This window comes from Canis lupus, chromosome 13 (assembly GCF_048164855.1).
Source record: "Canis lupus baileyi chromosome 13, mCanLup2.hap1, whole genome shotgun sequence".
NCBI lineage: Eukaryota > Metazoa > Chordata > Mammalia > Carnivora > Canidae > Canis > Canis lupus.
The window spans coordinates 18,495,145-18,512,108 of NC_132850.1; the positions used below are offsets into that span (position 1 = coordinate 18,495,145).

The 16,964-nt window shown below is 36.4% G+C and overlaps 2 protein-coding genes across 4 annotated transcripts in view; one reads left to right on the forward strand and one right to left on the reverse strand.

Moving 5' to 3' along the window:
* LOC140602703 (olfactory receptor 4Q3-like) overlaps nt 1-16,964 on the forward strand; it is a 106,453-nt gene that overhangs the window by 60,369 nt on the left and 29,120 nt on the right. The gene's annotated exons all lie outside the window — the stretch shown is intronic.
* On the reverse strand, nt 4,408-5,334 carry LOC140602705 (olfactory receptor 4N4C). Its single transcript, XM_072772657.1, has one exon. It carries the CDS (start codon nt 5,332-5,334, stop codon nt 4,408-4,410), a length of 927 nt encoding a protein of 308 aa, XP_072628758.1.

The window sequence follows — 16,964 nt, forward strand, 5'->3', positions numbered from 1 at the left end:
TGACAAAGGTGGGAGCCAATCCCCCCATAGCCTTTTTCTTCAACTATCCCATCAACCATTCTTCATTTCTTGAACTACCTTCCTTTTCCAAAGAGGTAATGCTGAGATCAGTCAGAAAGGCTTTCTGAGAAAACTGGCTTGGATTTCTGGGTCTGTTCCAGTTGATTCAAGATGAATTGTCAAGTCAATTCAGATATTTTTGTTACCCTGATGATTCAACTCCATAGACATTAATACCCAAACACTGCAATAATGGCGGAGAATGTACAAATCCCCCTGATTTTCATTTCTTCCTCCACTGTCTGTCACTTTTCTGAGCACATTACTGATACAGATGTCAGTTGAGGTTGGGAGATAAATTTATAAAAGTGAGCAATTTATTTTTGTGTTTGGGGCTTTTTTAGATTCCAGTCTGTCCACAGTTTAGAGCTTCATTCTTGTCTCTACAAATATCTCAATCTATGGTAGGATCACTCCTCCATATGCCCATATCCAGACCAGTAACCTGCTACAGATATAAAAAAAGAAAATTTTATTCCTCTCTGGAGCTCAGTAATAAGATTTCTTTTGCTTCTTTGCTCTTTAGAAGTCTCATAGAAAAGTATAATTTTTGTTTTGCACTTTTCTGTTGTTTATTATACATGAGCAACATTCTTCTACAAGCTAACCACCATCAGTACTCTGTAGTCTCATGATTTGTTTTTGAGAATATGCTTATGTTTATAAATTTTTTCATTTTTCCCCTTTGTTAATTAACTATAGTTTCTTTATTATTTTTTTATAATAAATTTATTTTTTATTGGTGTTCAATTTGCCAACATACAGAATAACACCCAGTGCTCATCCCGTCAAGTGCCCCCCTCAGTGCCCATCACCCATTCACCCCCACCCCCCTCCTTCCCCTTCCACCATCCCTAGTTCATTTCCCAGAGTTAGGAGTCTTTCTGTTCTGTCTCCCTTTCTGATATTTCCCACACACTTCTTCTCCCTTCCCTTCTATTCCCTTTCACTATTATTTATATTCCCCAAATGAATGAGAACATATAACAATGGAATATTACTCAGCCATTAGAAATGACAAATACCCACAATTTGCTTCAACATGGATGGAACTGGAGGGTATTATGCTGAGTGAACTAAGTCAATCGGAGAAGGACAAACATTAACTATAGTTTCAATTGCTCATTTCTATTTTCCCTTGGGTATGTAACTGTTTCATATTAATTTATTCAAGTTCCTTGTGTATTAAGTAAATTAATATTTTATCATTTATATTAATTTTTAGCTAATAGCTGGTTTTTTTAAATTTATTTTTTATTGGTGTTCAATTTACTAACATACAGAATAACCCCCAGTGCCCGTCACCCATTCACTCCCACCCCCTGCCCTCCTCCTCTTCTACCACCCCTAGTTCGTTTCCCAGAGTTAGCAGTCTTTACGTTCTGTCTCCCTTTCTGATATTTCCCACACATTTCTTCTCCCTTCCCTTATATTCCCTTTCACTATTATTTATATTCCCCAAATGAATGAGAACATATAATGTTTGTCCTTCTCCGACTGACTTACTTCACTCAGCATAATACCCTCCAGTTCCATCCACGTTGAAGCAAATGGTGAGTATTTGTCATTTCTAATAGCTGAGTAATATTCCATTGTATACATAAACCACATCTTCTTTATCCATTCATCTTTCGATGGACACTGAGGCTCCTTCCACAGTTTGGCTACTGTGGACATTGCTGCTATAAACATCGGGGTGCAGGTGTCCCGGCGTTTCATTGCATTTGTATCTTTGGGGTAAATCCCCAACAGTGCAATTGCTGGGTCGTAGGGCAGGTCTATTTTTAACTGTTTGAGGAACCTCCACACAGTTTTCCAGAGTGGCTGCACCAGTTCACATTCCCACCAACAGTGTATGAGGGTTCCCTTTTCTCCGCATCCTCTCCAACATTTGTTGTTTCCTGCCTTGTTAATTTTCCCCATTCTCACTGGTGTGAGGTGGTATCTCATTGTGGTTTTGATTTGTATTTCCCTGATGGCAAGTGATGCAGAGCATTTTCTCATGTGCATGTTGGCCATGTCTATGTCTTCCTCTGTGAGATTTCTGTTCATGTCTTTTGCCCATTTCATGATTGGATTGTTTGTTTCTTTGGTGTTGAGTTTAAGAAGTTCTTTATAGATCTTGGAAACTAGCCCTTTATCTGATATGTCATTTGCAAATATCTTCTCCCATTCTGTAGGTTGTCTTTGAGTTTTGTTGACTGTATCCTTTGCTGTGCAAAAGCTTCTTATCTTGATGAAGTCCCAATAGTTCATTTTTGCTTTTGTTTCTTTTGCCTTCGTGGATGTATCTTGCAAGAAGTTACTATGGCCGAGTTCAAAAAGGGTGTTGCCTGTGTTCTTCTCTAGGATTTTGATGGAATCTTGTCTCACATTTAGATCTTTCATCCATTTTGAGTTTATCTTTGTGTATGGTGAAAGAGAGTGGTCCAATTTTCCCAGCACCATTTATTGAAGAGACTGTCTTTCTTCCAATGGATAGTCTTTCCTCCTTTATCGAATATTAGTTGCCCAAGTAGGATTTATCCCTGGGACACAAGGCTGGTTCAACACCCGTAAAACAATCAATGTCATTCATCATATCAGCAAGAGAAAAACCAAGAACCATATGATCCTCTCATTGGATGCAGAGAAAGCATTTGACAAAATACAGCATCCATTCCTGATCAAAACTCTTCAGAGTGTAGGGATAGAGGGAACATTCCTCGACATCTTAAAAGCCATCTATGAAAAGCCCACAACAAATATCATTCTCAATGGGGAAGCACTGGGAGCCTTTCCCCTAAGATCAGGAACAAGACAGGGATGTCCACTCTCACCACTGCTGTTCAACATAGTACTGGAAGTCCTAGCCTCAGCAATCAGACAACAAAAAGACATTAAAGGCATTCAAATTGGCAAAGAAGAAGTCAAACTCTCCCTCTTCGCCGATGACATGATAGCTGGGGTTTTTTAATGCATGGATGCTACCTTGTACCATCTGGAGTAAGGAGGTATTCAGTTCAATTTCCATGCAAGCCTCTATAATTGTAGCGAAAATCTGCACATCCATAATGTGGCAGACAGATTTTCATCATACTTTATCTTTTGCCTACAAATATATTTTTTAGCATGTCAAATGTAACTATTTTTCTTTTTATTTACTATTTTTACATGATACTTCACTGATCTTTCTTACCTCCAAGATTGTAAAACTGTACCTACATTTTATCACTATTATTGGCTTTATTTTATTCTGTTTTCCAATAAAGCTGACAGGTTCTTCTAGGATCTTTGTGTCAAGGTTCCAAATTCTAAGTATCAAATGTACTCCTGTAAAACTTGAATTTAGAAAAAAATAATTGGAGAGAGAAGCAGTAACACTAAAGGTATTCTATATCATCCTCCCATTCCCAGACCATGGCTTATTGATATCGGCCTTCAGTCAGAAACTGGCAAAATGACTTCTTGTTTCCCCACTCCCCTGATTATTGCAGCAATAGATCACTTGGCAGGTTATTTTTATACTGTTTTTCTGGCAATCATGTCTGAAAGCCTAGCATAGAAAATAATCTTCTATACCTTAAAAGATTTTGCAAGTACCTAATTTCTAACATTAAACCCCATTATATTTAAAATAACTAATTTATGTAATCTCTAATAGAATCTATACTACCAAATAACTGATTATCATCATGAGTGAAATCAATTGAAGGCAAGGTTTAACATACAAGGAAGATTTGTAAACACCCATTAGTAATAATCATGAAGCTCTGCAAAATAATCAAATGAAGTAATTTCACAACATTTTTCTCTAAAGCCAATTATCTTCTTTTCTTACCCATTTGACAAATTTGGGGGTGAGGAATAAATAAATATATGTGCATTAGGGAGAGAGAATAATATTAGAGGCATCAAAACAAGTCTACAGAATTACATTTGGCTCTTAATGGTGTTTTGCAGTTTATTGATCTCTGGCCAGAATCCTGACATTGCTCTAAACCATAGAAGAAACAGTTGTGAATGAGTGAGACTCTCTTGCTTAAAATATTAACAAACATTCTTACAGCAATTAGAATAAAACTCTTTATCTAAGCCTAACACACCTTAGTGATTTGAATCTTACCATAATATAAATTTATCCCCTAAATCTCTCACAATTATTCATCATACTCCAGCTGAGAAATGGATGTTTATTTTATAATCTTTAAACATATCAAGTTTATGCCCTAATTATGCATAACTCTACCTCATTGCCTACAACAGTACCTGACAAATGAGAGGTACTCAGTGAAGAACAGTATTTGTTAAGTGAATGTATTATTTACAATAAGAATTCTCTCTCTTGACTTCCTATTATTAAATCTTTCAGCAGACCACATGCCGACTCAATAACCTCCTCATGGAAGTTTTCACTTCTTGGTTGCGAAGGGTATAAATCACAGGATTCAACAAAGGAAAGATCACAGTGTGAAAGAAGGAAACTACCTTGTCAGCTGATAAAGCCCTGAAGGGGCGAGTGTAGATGAAGATGGCAGGCCCAAACATGAGAAGTATAATCATGACATGAGTGGTACACGTGGACACTGCTTTGCTCTTCCCTTCACAAGCAGACCCATGTACATGGCAGAGGATGACTGCATAGGAAGACAAGAGCCCCAAGAAGCACAGGAGAGTGAGCAGACCACTATTGAAGACCATCAGAAGCTCCACCACAAAGGTGTCTGTGCAGGCCAGCTTGATGACCTGCGGCACATCACAGAAGAAGTTATCCAGTCGGTTTGGGCCACAGAAGGGCAAGCGGAGGATGAGGGCCACCTGGATAATGGAGTGGACAAAGCCTCCAAGCCACAGAGCCAATAGCAAGGCATAGCAGGCTCTAGGGTTCATGACAGTTGAATAGTGTAAAGGCCGACAGATGGCAATGTAGCGGTCAAAGGCCATCACAACAAGGAGTAATCCTTCCCCTCCTCCAAGGAAGTGCAAGAAAAAGAGCTGAGTGATGCAACCCCTGTAGGAGATTACCTTCTTCTCAGAAAGGAAGTCCACCAGCATCCTGGGAGCCACAATGAAGGAGTAGGATGCATCCAGGAAAGCCAAGTTGCCCAGAAAGAAGTAGAGGGGGGCTGTGAGGCCAGGATCTGTTCTGATGGTGAGGATGATGAGGAAGTTTCCAGGGAGGATGATGAAATAGAAGATTAAAACTAGCACAAAGACCAAGAGCTGAATATTTCGAGACTGGGTTAGACCAAGAAGGATGAATTCTTTCACCACTGTGCTATTTTCTGCCTCCATCTCCTCTGCCTATAGAATATCAGAGGTAGATAATTTAATTTCATTTCTTGCATGTAGCTCATAGTTCTAAAACTAAAAGCAGCGTATGTCACATCTGTTACACCATCACTTCCCCATCACCTAAGAAATCTTTTCTAATCATTCTTCTTCTACATTTCGTATCTACCAACACCCTGGTTTGCAGCCACCTTCTTCTGCTTCTTCCTGTGCTTCTATTTCACTGTTCTCTCACATGGGACTCTGGAATGCCCCTCCCTGGACTTGTTTATGATTTGCATGAGGCATAAGAAAAGGTCAGTGATTGAGAAAAAACTTAACCTCTGTTATCAAGTTCTTCAGGTTTTTATTTGAATGGGAGTAGAGCTGGAGACTTCCAGCACAGAGGAATGACAGAGTTTTTTAAGGTAACAGAAAATTTGCATATCTTGACTGTAATGGTTACAAGTATTCATTCTATCACCAAAACTTACTAAACTATACAAAAGTTGGTACATTTAATTTATGCAAATTATAACTTAGTCATGCTGATGTAAGAAGTTAAAAAAAAAACTATTTACTTGAACTATTTCCTTTTCCTGTATATAATATCAACTCATTCACATGATCTAAAAAAAATTCCTGGTTACTCTGGAGAAAAGAGATCTGAGGTTTATCTGTACAATGGCCTCTAAACTGGGAATGTGGTTGCCCAACACATATGATAATTTATTGGTATGAAAATAATAATAGAATTTATATTCGTATGTTTTTATATCCCATTCCTTGAAGTTCTATTTTTGAAAATTTTATACTTTATGTAGAGTCATGGTATAATTGAACATAAAATATACAAATAAAATATAGATGTTACTTGTGCATATTCAAAATGGTTCATTACTAAAATGAAAAAATTTAAAAGCTTGAAAACATTGGAATTAGAGAAAAATGCTAGTGATTTAAAATAATATTTCACAGGGGTTCCTGGGTGGCACAGTCAGTTAAGTGTTTGACTCTTGGTTTCTGCTCAGGGAGTGATCTTGGAGTTTTGAGATCCAGCCCCACATCAGACTCTGTGATCAACAGTCTTCTTGAGATTCTCTCTCCTTCTCTCCCTCTGCCCCTCCAGCTCATGGTCGCTTGCTCTATCAAATCTTTAAAAAGAACAAAAGAACAACCAAAAAACCCCAATATTTCACATGCTTTCAGCTGCATAGTACAGTTGTTATTATTTTTTTAATTTTATTTATTTATTCATTCATGAAAGACACAAAGAAGCAGAGGCAAAGGCAGAGGGAGAAGCAGACTCCTGTCGGGGAGCCTGATGGAGGACTCAATCCCAGGACTCTGGGATCATGATGTGAGCCAAAGGCAGATGGTCAACCACTGACCAACCCAGGTGCCCCTGTACACTTGTTTTTAAATAGTGTTGTGGAATATGGAGTGTAGAGAGGAGAGCAAAAAGGGTTCACTAACTAAATGTAAGATGAGATGGATTTAAAGAGGGAAAGATGGAAGAGAAAAGCAATAAAGTTCCAAACTTGAGAAACCAAAGGAAATTTTTACAATGACACATCTATTCAAAACATCAAAATAGCTGCTTTTTGTATGTCTAAACCTAGATAGAATAATTGGTAGCAGAGGTTTCCATGTATAGTCTAAATAGGAATAAAAGAGGTACTTTACATCACAAAGGCACATATATGCATGTGTGCACGCGCACACACACACACACACATGCAGTTTCCTAAGCAAAATTGAAGCACAGAAATTTATAATGGCATCATCCAAATCAGTTCTCCCTTCCTTCCTCCCTCCATTCTTCCCTCCCTGTTCTCCTTCTGCATTCATTGGCTTCAATATTTGTCTTTCTTTCTGTTCATAAAACCTGCTGTTAGAAAAATGAATCAGGGATCTTTCTATATTAACTCCTAAGTAGTGTGCATCTTTCACACTATTATACAGTGCTTACTATGCTATCTTTCATAGAAAGAAGAAAATTTTAAGTAGCTCTAAAGTTAGAGCTGCAGGCTCTTCCACTATATTCTGTGTTTTATTTCCTATCATAAACTTCTGTTTTTCTATTAGCCCTTTAACAGATGGGATTCATTACCATCTAACATCCCTCACTTCTCTCAACTAATATGTGGTATATAAATTTAACACCAAGTATTAACATCCCCAAGACTATTGGTATTAAAAAAAAAGGCTTTGCATATCCCCCAAAAAGTAATTTTAAACATCAGGAAGAACTAGAGCTATATTTTTGAGAACAGATAAAATGTGTTGCTGTATCACTAAATTAAAACCTCATATATTAGTCTCTTTCTACTATAATTTTGACCATTGTAGACCATGACAGCAAATGCCCCATCTGAAGAATTGTAATATGTTTCCATTTATTCCTTCTTTCTATTCTTCACAAATATGAAGACAAAAACATTTACTTCTCTAGCAATCCAATACTACTCTCACACAGCAGACATTACCACATAATGGAAGGAACAATTACTGTTTATTCCTACCTCTGTTCTTAAATATCTCTTCTCACAGAGGAGCTTCTTACACTTTGAAATACATAGCCAATTTATGATGCAATGGAGAATGTACTTTGGGAATTTGAAGGCTAACAAAGGCATAGAATGCTTTCAATGGGAATTATTAGAATGCCAACAAGATATAATCAGAGATTATACTTGAGATCTGTTATGTACAAACATTCAAATACAAATCAGTTAAACAGATACTGTATCACTTCTGGGACTTAAAATCAACATTCCATCAGTGACAGAGATAATGCAATGGCGAACATATTTATTAGGTCTCAGTGATAGAAAGCCACAGGAAATTATATTTTATAATGCAATTCAAAAAGAGAAAAATAGTATAATTGATAGTAAATCATTGCAATACATAGGAAAAAATATTGTAGGAAAAAATATTGTGGTCATGTAGGTGGTAAATACATTAGATTCATCATTATTTCTGGTAACAAGAAGATAGGCAAGGACAAAATAAATTATACTCGTAAAGTCTCCTTTACATAGTCCTTCCATGTAAAGAGAGGATGTTCTCCAACTAGATCCTGTTATACCCTTGGTATTTGTTGTTTTCTTTTTAGACATAATTGTCTCCTATGCCCTGCTAAAACAATAACGAAGAACTATTTCTTTTTCAACTAAATAATAAACAGAAGGAAAATAATTAAGAATCATGTAGAAGGCAACATAATTTAAATTTTAGTAGATCTGATTTTGTTTTAAAGAGAAAGAATTTCAAAATATTTTAAAAATTAAAATACTAGACATAAAATGTTTTGTTAAAGAATACAGTACATAATAAAAGACATTTCATTCTCATATAATCATAGTAGGGAACTTTAACATCTCAGTTACACCAATGGACAGATTATCCAAACAGAAAATCAACAAGGTAAACAGTAGTTTTGAATGGCACACTGGACCAGATGGATTTAATATATATATTCAGAACATTCTATCCTAAAACAGCAGAATTCTCATTCCTTTCAAGTGCACACAGAACATTCTCCAAAACAGATCACATATTAGGCCACAAAGCAAGCTTCAAAAATTTTTTTTAAAAAATCAGTCATACCATGTATCTTCTGACCAAAACACTGTAGAACTGGAAATCAATCACAAGAAAAGGTTTGGAAAGGCCACAAATACATGGAGGTTAAATAACATGCTAACAAGGAATGGGTCAGCCATGAAATCAAAGAAGAAATAAAAAATTATATAGAAACAAATGAAAACTAAAACATAATGATCCAAAATCATTGAGAGGCAGCAAAAGTGGTTTTAAGAGGGAAGTTTATAGCAATACAGGCCAACCTCAAGAAGTAAGAAAAATCTAAAATAAACAACCTAACCTGACACCTAAAAGACCTAGGAAAAGAACAACAAGCAAAACCCAAACTCATCAAAAGAGAAGAAATAATAAAGATTAGAGCAGAAATAGGGATCCCTGGGTGGCGCAGCGGTTTGGCGCCTGCCTTTGGCCCAGGGCACGATCCTGGAGACCCGGGATCGAATCCCACGTCGGGCTCCCGGTGCATGGAGCCTGCTTCTCCCTCTGCCTGTGTCTCTGCCTCTCTCTCTTTCTGTGACTATCATGAATAAATAAATAAAATCTTTAAAAAAAAAAAAAAAAAGATTAGAGCAGAAATAAATGATCAAAGACTGAAAAACAATAGAACACATCAATGAAACCAGGATTTTGTTCTCTGAAAATATCAACAAAATTGATAAACCTCTAGCCAGACTCATCAAAAAGAGGAGAGACAGAAAGGACTCAAATAAATAAAATCACTAATGAAGAGGAGAAATAACAACCAAGATCCAGAAATACAAAGGATTGTCACAGAATATTACGAAAACCCATATTCCAACAAATTGGACAACTTAGAAGAAGTGGATAAATTCTTAAAAACATATAATGTACCAAAACTAAAGCAGGAAGAAATTGAAAATTTTAACATTATGAGCAATGAAATTGAATTGGTAATCAAAAACCTACCCCTCCACCTCCCAAAAAAGGTCCAGGACCTGACAGCTTCACAGACAAATTCTACCAAAAATTTAAACAAGAGTTAATATCTATTTTTCTCTAACTATTCCAAACAATAGAAGAGGAAGTAAACTTCCAAATTCATTCTATGAGGCCAGACACCAAAATCAGATAAAGATACCACTAAAAAAAGAACTATAGGCCAATATCTCTCATGAATATAGATACAAAAATCCTCAACAAAATATTAGAAAACTGAATCTAATAATACATTATTAAAAATCATACACCACAATCAAGTGAGGTTTATTCCCAGTATGCAAGGATGCTTTAATATTCACAAAGAATTCAGCATAATATTTCACATTAACAAGGGAAAGGATGATAACCATAGGTGAGACAGGAATCCATCAAAATCCTAGAGAACACAAGCAGCAACTTCTTGCTAGATATGTCTTCAAAGGCAAGAGAAACAAAAGCAAAAATGAACTATTGGAACTTCATTAAAGATAAAAAGCTTTTGCACAACAAAGGAAACAGTCAAAACCAAAAGACAGCCAACAGAATCGGAGATGGTATTTACAAATGTCTTATCAGATAAAGGGCTCGTATCCAAAATCTATAGAGAACTTATCAAACTCAATTCCCAAAAAACAAAAAAATCCAGTCAAGAAATAGGCAGAAGACATGAACAAACACTTCTCCAAAGAAACCAAGCAATTAGCCAATGACACATGAGAGAATGCTCAACTTCACTTGGCATCAGGGAAATACAAATCAAACAAAGAGAATGAAGTTTTTCCATTTGCAAGGACATGGGTGGAACTAGAGGGTATTATGCGAAGTGAAATAAGTCAGAGAAAGACAAATACCATATGATTTCACTCATGTGTGGAACTTAAGATGGGAAACAGATGGAGGTACCTGGGTGGCTCAGTTGGTTAAGCATCCAACTCTTGAATTCAGCTCAGGTAATGATATCAGGGTCCTTGGATCAATGTCCCTACCCCATCCTGGCAGTTTCCTGCTCAGTAGGTATTTGCTTATCTCCCTATCCCTCTACCCTTCTCCCTTCTTGTTCTGTCTCTTTCTCTTAAATAAATAAATAAATATTTTTAAAAAGAAATGGATGAACATAGGGGAAGAGAAGGAAAAGTAAAATAAGATAAAAACAAAGAGGGAGGCAAACCATAAGAGACTTAGAGAACAAACAGAGTTACTGGAGGGGAGGGGAGTGGGGGATCAGTTAAATGGATGATGGGTTTTAGAGGGTACTTGTTGTGATGAGCCTGGGTGTTCTATGTAAGTGATGAATCACTAAACTCTACTCCTGAAACAAATAATGCATTATATGTTAACTAACTTGAATTTAAAGTAAAAAAAAAATTAATATCCATATTTAAATGGACCTATGCAGTTTAAACCAGTGTTGCTTGAGGGTCAACTGTATAATTTTATAAAGATATATTTTAAAATAACAAAAATGATAATGTGTCTAACAATAAATCCATTAAATAATTGATTTCCTGTCAAAAAAAGAAACGATGAAATATGGGCAGAAAGCTCCCCATCTTAGAGTTATGTTATAGCCTTTGCCACCACAGACTGTAAAATGTAAGGTTTTTTCATAACCATATATAGATATAGCGAGGGACCTTGCCTTCTAATGCTTGCCACAACATTCATAATCAACCCATAAAAAATTACACAATCTTAGAAACTAAAATCATGAACCAGTTGGCCTTAGAGTGTCAGCCTGAACATAGCAAAAAAAAAAAAAAAAAAGAAAAAGATTCCTGTTCCGGGGAACTTTACATTGAAATACATGGATAAGAAAATAAACAAACACACCAGAAAGGAAATATCTGATGATATGAGTGAGTGCTATGTAGACATATAAGAGTGACATACTGGAAAGGGATGGGGATGAGGCTGCTGTGCTATGTGAGCTGGCCAGGAGAGCCTTTCTGAGCACGTGGCATTTCAACAGGTATCTGGATACCTAGAATTAGAATTATCCCACTCTATGAAGATTTGAAGTAAGAGCTGATAGAAGGCCATGAAGCAGGAAGAGGATGGTGTACCAAGAAACAGAAAGGAGGAGAAAGAAGCAGAAAGGCCACTGTGACAAGAGAGTAGTGACCAAATAGGAAAAAAAAAAGTATTAGGCAAGAGAGAGAGGAAGAGCCAGATATAGATCAGATGGCAACTGGTCATCATTCTATTTGAAATGTTATAAACAGAAGAGCCCCAATATCTGATTTACATTTTTAAAAGATTATTCTGGTTAGAGTAAAGAATGGGTTATAGAAACCAAGAGTGGAAGCAAAGAGACCAGTTAGGAGCATTTGAAGTACCGTAGACAAGAGATGATGGTAGGTTAGGCTAGGAGGTGGAACAAGACGTGAAGGGACAGTTGTATACTGAAGATATGTTTAGGAGAAATAGTCAAGGGGACTTGTTGATGGAGTGGATATGAGAAGTGATGAAGCAAAAATAAGTCCTGGAATTGTGACTGGCATAAACGTGTGGATGGTTGTATAACTTACAAATATGGAGATAACTGGAAAAGATAAGGTTAAACATATTTGATTTTTGTCTTTTTAAAAATAAATAATATATGCATATGTTTCAAAAATAAAAAAGTTTTAAAATAATTTGTACAGTGAGAAATCTCCCCATCTCAGTCCTCCATGGGTCTATTTCTCCTCACACCTCACAACAAAAAGGTAATATTAATCTCTGTTGCACCCATCAAGAAATTATATGTATTTGCAAACAAGCATGAAAATAAATTGATTTTATTTCTTAAAAAATCAGTTACCTGTGAAGGAATTTTCCTCTGCAGGTTAACATCAGACTTGTTTCAATAGCAACATCAGAAGTTTATTTGTTTTTAAGTGGAGCAATATTTTCAAAAACTTCACAAAAGTGCACTACAAAGATTTTATATTAAGCTAAGCTATCTCAAGTCTCAAAACCATTTTAAACTTGTACTAATCCAGAAAATCAGATTCATACATTTTTCCTGTGTAATGTTTTAGAGAACAAATTTCTTCCACCCAATGAAAATTAAGGAATCTTCAGCAAAAGGATAAGACAGGACAGTAGTATCCTTTGGAGCAGAGAGGGAAAAGAATGGAATTACTGGGCAATATAGCATACTCCAAAGGTAATGATCATACCCTTATTTTTTAAAGGAGTGATACATGTGTCTGGGTTTATATTATTAAAATTTTTTGAAAAAATTTTAATCTATATTCAATTTATTTATTTTTCTTTTTTTTAATAATAAACTTACTTTTATTGGTGTTCAATTTGCCAACATACAGAATAATACCCAGTGCTCATCCCGTCAAGTGCCCCCCATCAGTGCCCGTCACCCATTCACCCCCACCCCCGCCCTCTTCCCCTTCCACCACCCCTAGTTCATTTCCCAGAGTTAGGAGTCTTTATGTTCTGTCTCCCTTTCTGATATTTCCTATCCATTTCTTCTCCCTTCCCTTCTATTCCCTTTCACTATTATTTATATTCCCCAAAAGAATGAGAACATATAATGTTTGTCCTTCTCCGATTGACTAATTTCACTCAGCATATACCCTCCAGTTCCATCCACGTTGAAGCAAATGGTGGGTATTTGTCATTTCTAATGGCTGAGTAATATTCCATTGTATACATAAACCACATCTTCTTTATCCATTCATCTTTTGATGGACACTGAGGCTCCTTCCACAGTGTGGCTGTTGTGGACATTGCTGCTATAAACATCGGGGTGCAGGTGTCCTGGCGTTTCATTGCATCTGCATCTTTGGGGTAAATCTCCAACAGCGCAATTGCTGGGTCAAGTAAGATTTATTCCCGGGACACAAGGCTGGTTCAACACTGGTAAAACAATCAATGTGATTCATCATATCAGCAAGAGAAAAACCAAGAACCATATGATCCTCTCATTAGATGCAAAGAAAGCATTTGACAAAATACAGCATCCATTCCTGATCAAAACTCTTCAGAGCGTAGGGATAGAGGGAACATTCCTCAACATCTTAAAAGCCATCTACGAAAAGCCCACAGCAAATACCATTCTCAATGGAGAAGCACTGGGAGCCTTTCCCCTAAGATCAGGAACAAGACGGGGATGTCCACTCTCACCACTGCTATTCAACATAGTCCTGGAAGTCCTAGCCTCAGCAATCAGACAACAAAAAGACATTAAAGGCATTCGAATTGGCAAAGAAGAAGTCAAACTCTTCCTCTTCGCAGATAACATGATACTCTACTTAGAAAACCCAAAAGACTCCTCCCCAAGATTGCTAGAACTCACAGCAATTTGGCAGCGTGGCAGGATACAAAATCAATGCCCAGAAGTCAGTGTCATTTCTATACACTAACAATGAGACTGAAGAAAGAGAAATTAAGGAGTCAATCCCATTTACAATTGCACCCAAAAGCATAAGATACCTAGGAATAAACCTAACCAAAGAGGTAAAGGATCTATACCCTAAAAACTATAGAACACTTTTGAAAGAAATTGAGGAAGACACAAAGAGATGGAAAAATATTCCATGCTTATGGATTGGCAGAATTAATATTGTGAAAATGTCAATGTTACGCAGGGCAATTTACACGTTTAATGCAATCTCTATATTCAATTTAATTAACCTATAGTGTATTATTAGTTTCAGCAGTAGCATTTAGTGATTCATCAGTTGCATGTAACACCCAGTGCTCATTACTCAAGTGCCCTCCTTAATGACCATCCCCTAATTACCCCATCCCCCCACTCACCTCCCTTCCAACAACCCTCAGTTTGTTTCCTAGAGTTAAGAGTCTCTTATGAATGTCTCCCTCTGTTATTATCTTATTTTTCCTTTCCTTTCTTTATGTTCCCCTGTGTTATCTGTTTTGTTTTTTAAATTCCACATATGGGTGAGATCATATGGTATTTGTCTTTCTCTTACTGATTTATTTCACTTAGCATAATACCCTCCAGTTCCACGTTGTTGCAAATGACAAAATTTCATTCTCTTTGATGGTTGAGTAATATTCATATATATGTTTATAAATATATACCACACCTCTATCCATCCATCTGTTGATGGACACCTAGTCTCTTTCTATAGTTTGGCTATTGTTGATAGCACTGATAAACATCGGGGTGCATGTGCCCCTTTAAGTTAGCATTTTTCTATCCTTTAGATAAATACTAAGTAGTTGAATTGCTGGATCACAGTGTAGTTGTATTTTCAACTTCCTGAGGAACCTCCATACCGTTTTCCAGGGTGGTTGTACCAGTTTGCAGTCCCATCCACAGGGTAAGAGGGCTCCCCTTTTTCTGCATCCTCGCCAACGTCTGTTGATTCCTGAGTTGTGAATTTTAGCCACTGTGACTGACGTGAGCTGATATTTCATTGTGGTTTGATTTGTATTTCCCTGATGCCAAGTGAAGTTGAGCATTCTCTCATGTGTCATTGGCTAATTGCTTGTCTTCTTTGAAGAAATGTCTGTTCATGTCTTCTGCCTAATTCTTGACTGATTTTTTTTGTTTGTTTTTTGGGAGTTGAGTTTGTTAAGTTCTTTATAGATTTTGGATGCAAGCCCTTTATCTGACAAGATATTTGCGAATATTTTCTCCCACTCGGTCAGTTGCCTTTTAGTTTTGTGGACTATTTCCTTTGCTATGAACACACTTTTTATAATAAAGATTAGAGCAAAAATCAATTATACAGATAAATAATTTATAATAAAAAACAATAAAACAGATCAGTGAAACTAGAAGCTGGTTCTTTGAAAGATTAATTAATAATATTGATAAACCCTTAGAAAGATAGTGGACCCAAATAAATAAAATCATGAATGAAAGAGGAGAAATTACAACCAATACCAAAAAATACAGTTACAAGATAATTATTATGAGGGTTTATATGCCAACAAATTAGGCAATCTGGAAGAAATGAATAAATTCCTAGAAACATATAAACTACCAAAAATGAAACAGGAAGAAATAAGAAACCTGAACATATCCAGAATTAGCAAAGAAATTGAATCAGTAATCAAACGTCTCCAAGCAAACAAGATTCCAGGGCTGGATGGCTTCCCAGGTAAATTCTGCCAAACATTTACAATGGAATATTACTCAGCTATTAGAAATGACAAATACCCACCATTTGCTTCAACGTGGATGGAACTGGAGGGTATTATGCTGAGTGAAGTAAGTCAGTCGGAGAAGGACAAACATTATATGTTCTCATTCATTTGGGGAATATAAATAATAGTGAAAGGGAATATAAGGGAAGGGAGAAGAAATGTGTGGGAAATATCAGAAAGGGAGACAGAACGTAAAGACTGCTAACTCTGGGAAACGAACTAGGGGTGGTAGAAGGGGAGGAGGGCGGGGGGTGGGAGTGAATGGGTGACGGGCACTGGGGGTTATTCTGTATGTTAGTAAATTGAACACCAATAAAAAATAAATTAAAAAAAAACAAAACAAAAAAAAAGAAAAATTAATACCTATTCTGAAACTGTTCCAAAAATAGAAATGAAAGAAAAACTTCCAAACTTGTTCTGAGGCCAGCATTACCTTGATCCCAAAGTCAAAGACCCCACTAAAAAGGAGAATTACAGACCAATATCCCTGATGAACATGGATGCAAAAATACATTATTCTAACTTCTGTCCTTAGCATCTCTCTTTAATTGGTGATATGACTCCATAAATAAGAAAAAAAAAAAAACGCTCCATAACAAGATTTTATTTAAGGAAGTAAAAAAGTGGGAGAAAGCTTATAGTAATTGCTTCTAATGTCATTTCTAGAAGCCAAAGTCTCTTATTAAAACTGTAATTAAATAATTGAAGTATAAGTAATAGAAAAGTAAAGAATTATAAAACTTTTGAGATGCTTGGGTGGCGCAGTGATTGAGTATCTGCCTTCAGCTCAGACCATGATCCCAGAGACCCAGGATCGAGTCCCACTTCGGGCTCCCCACAGGGAGCCTGCTTCTCCCTCTGCCTGTGTCTCTGCCTCTCTCTCTGTGTCTCTCATGAATAAATAAATAAAATCTTTAAAAATAAAGAATTATAAAACCTTTAATCACTAAAATTTGAGTTGAAGAAGAGGAAAAGAGGGT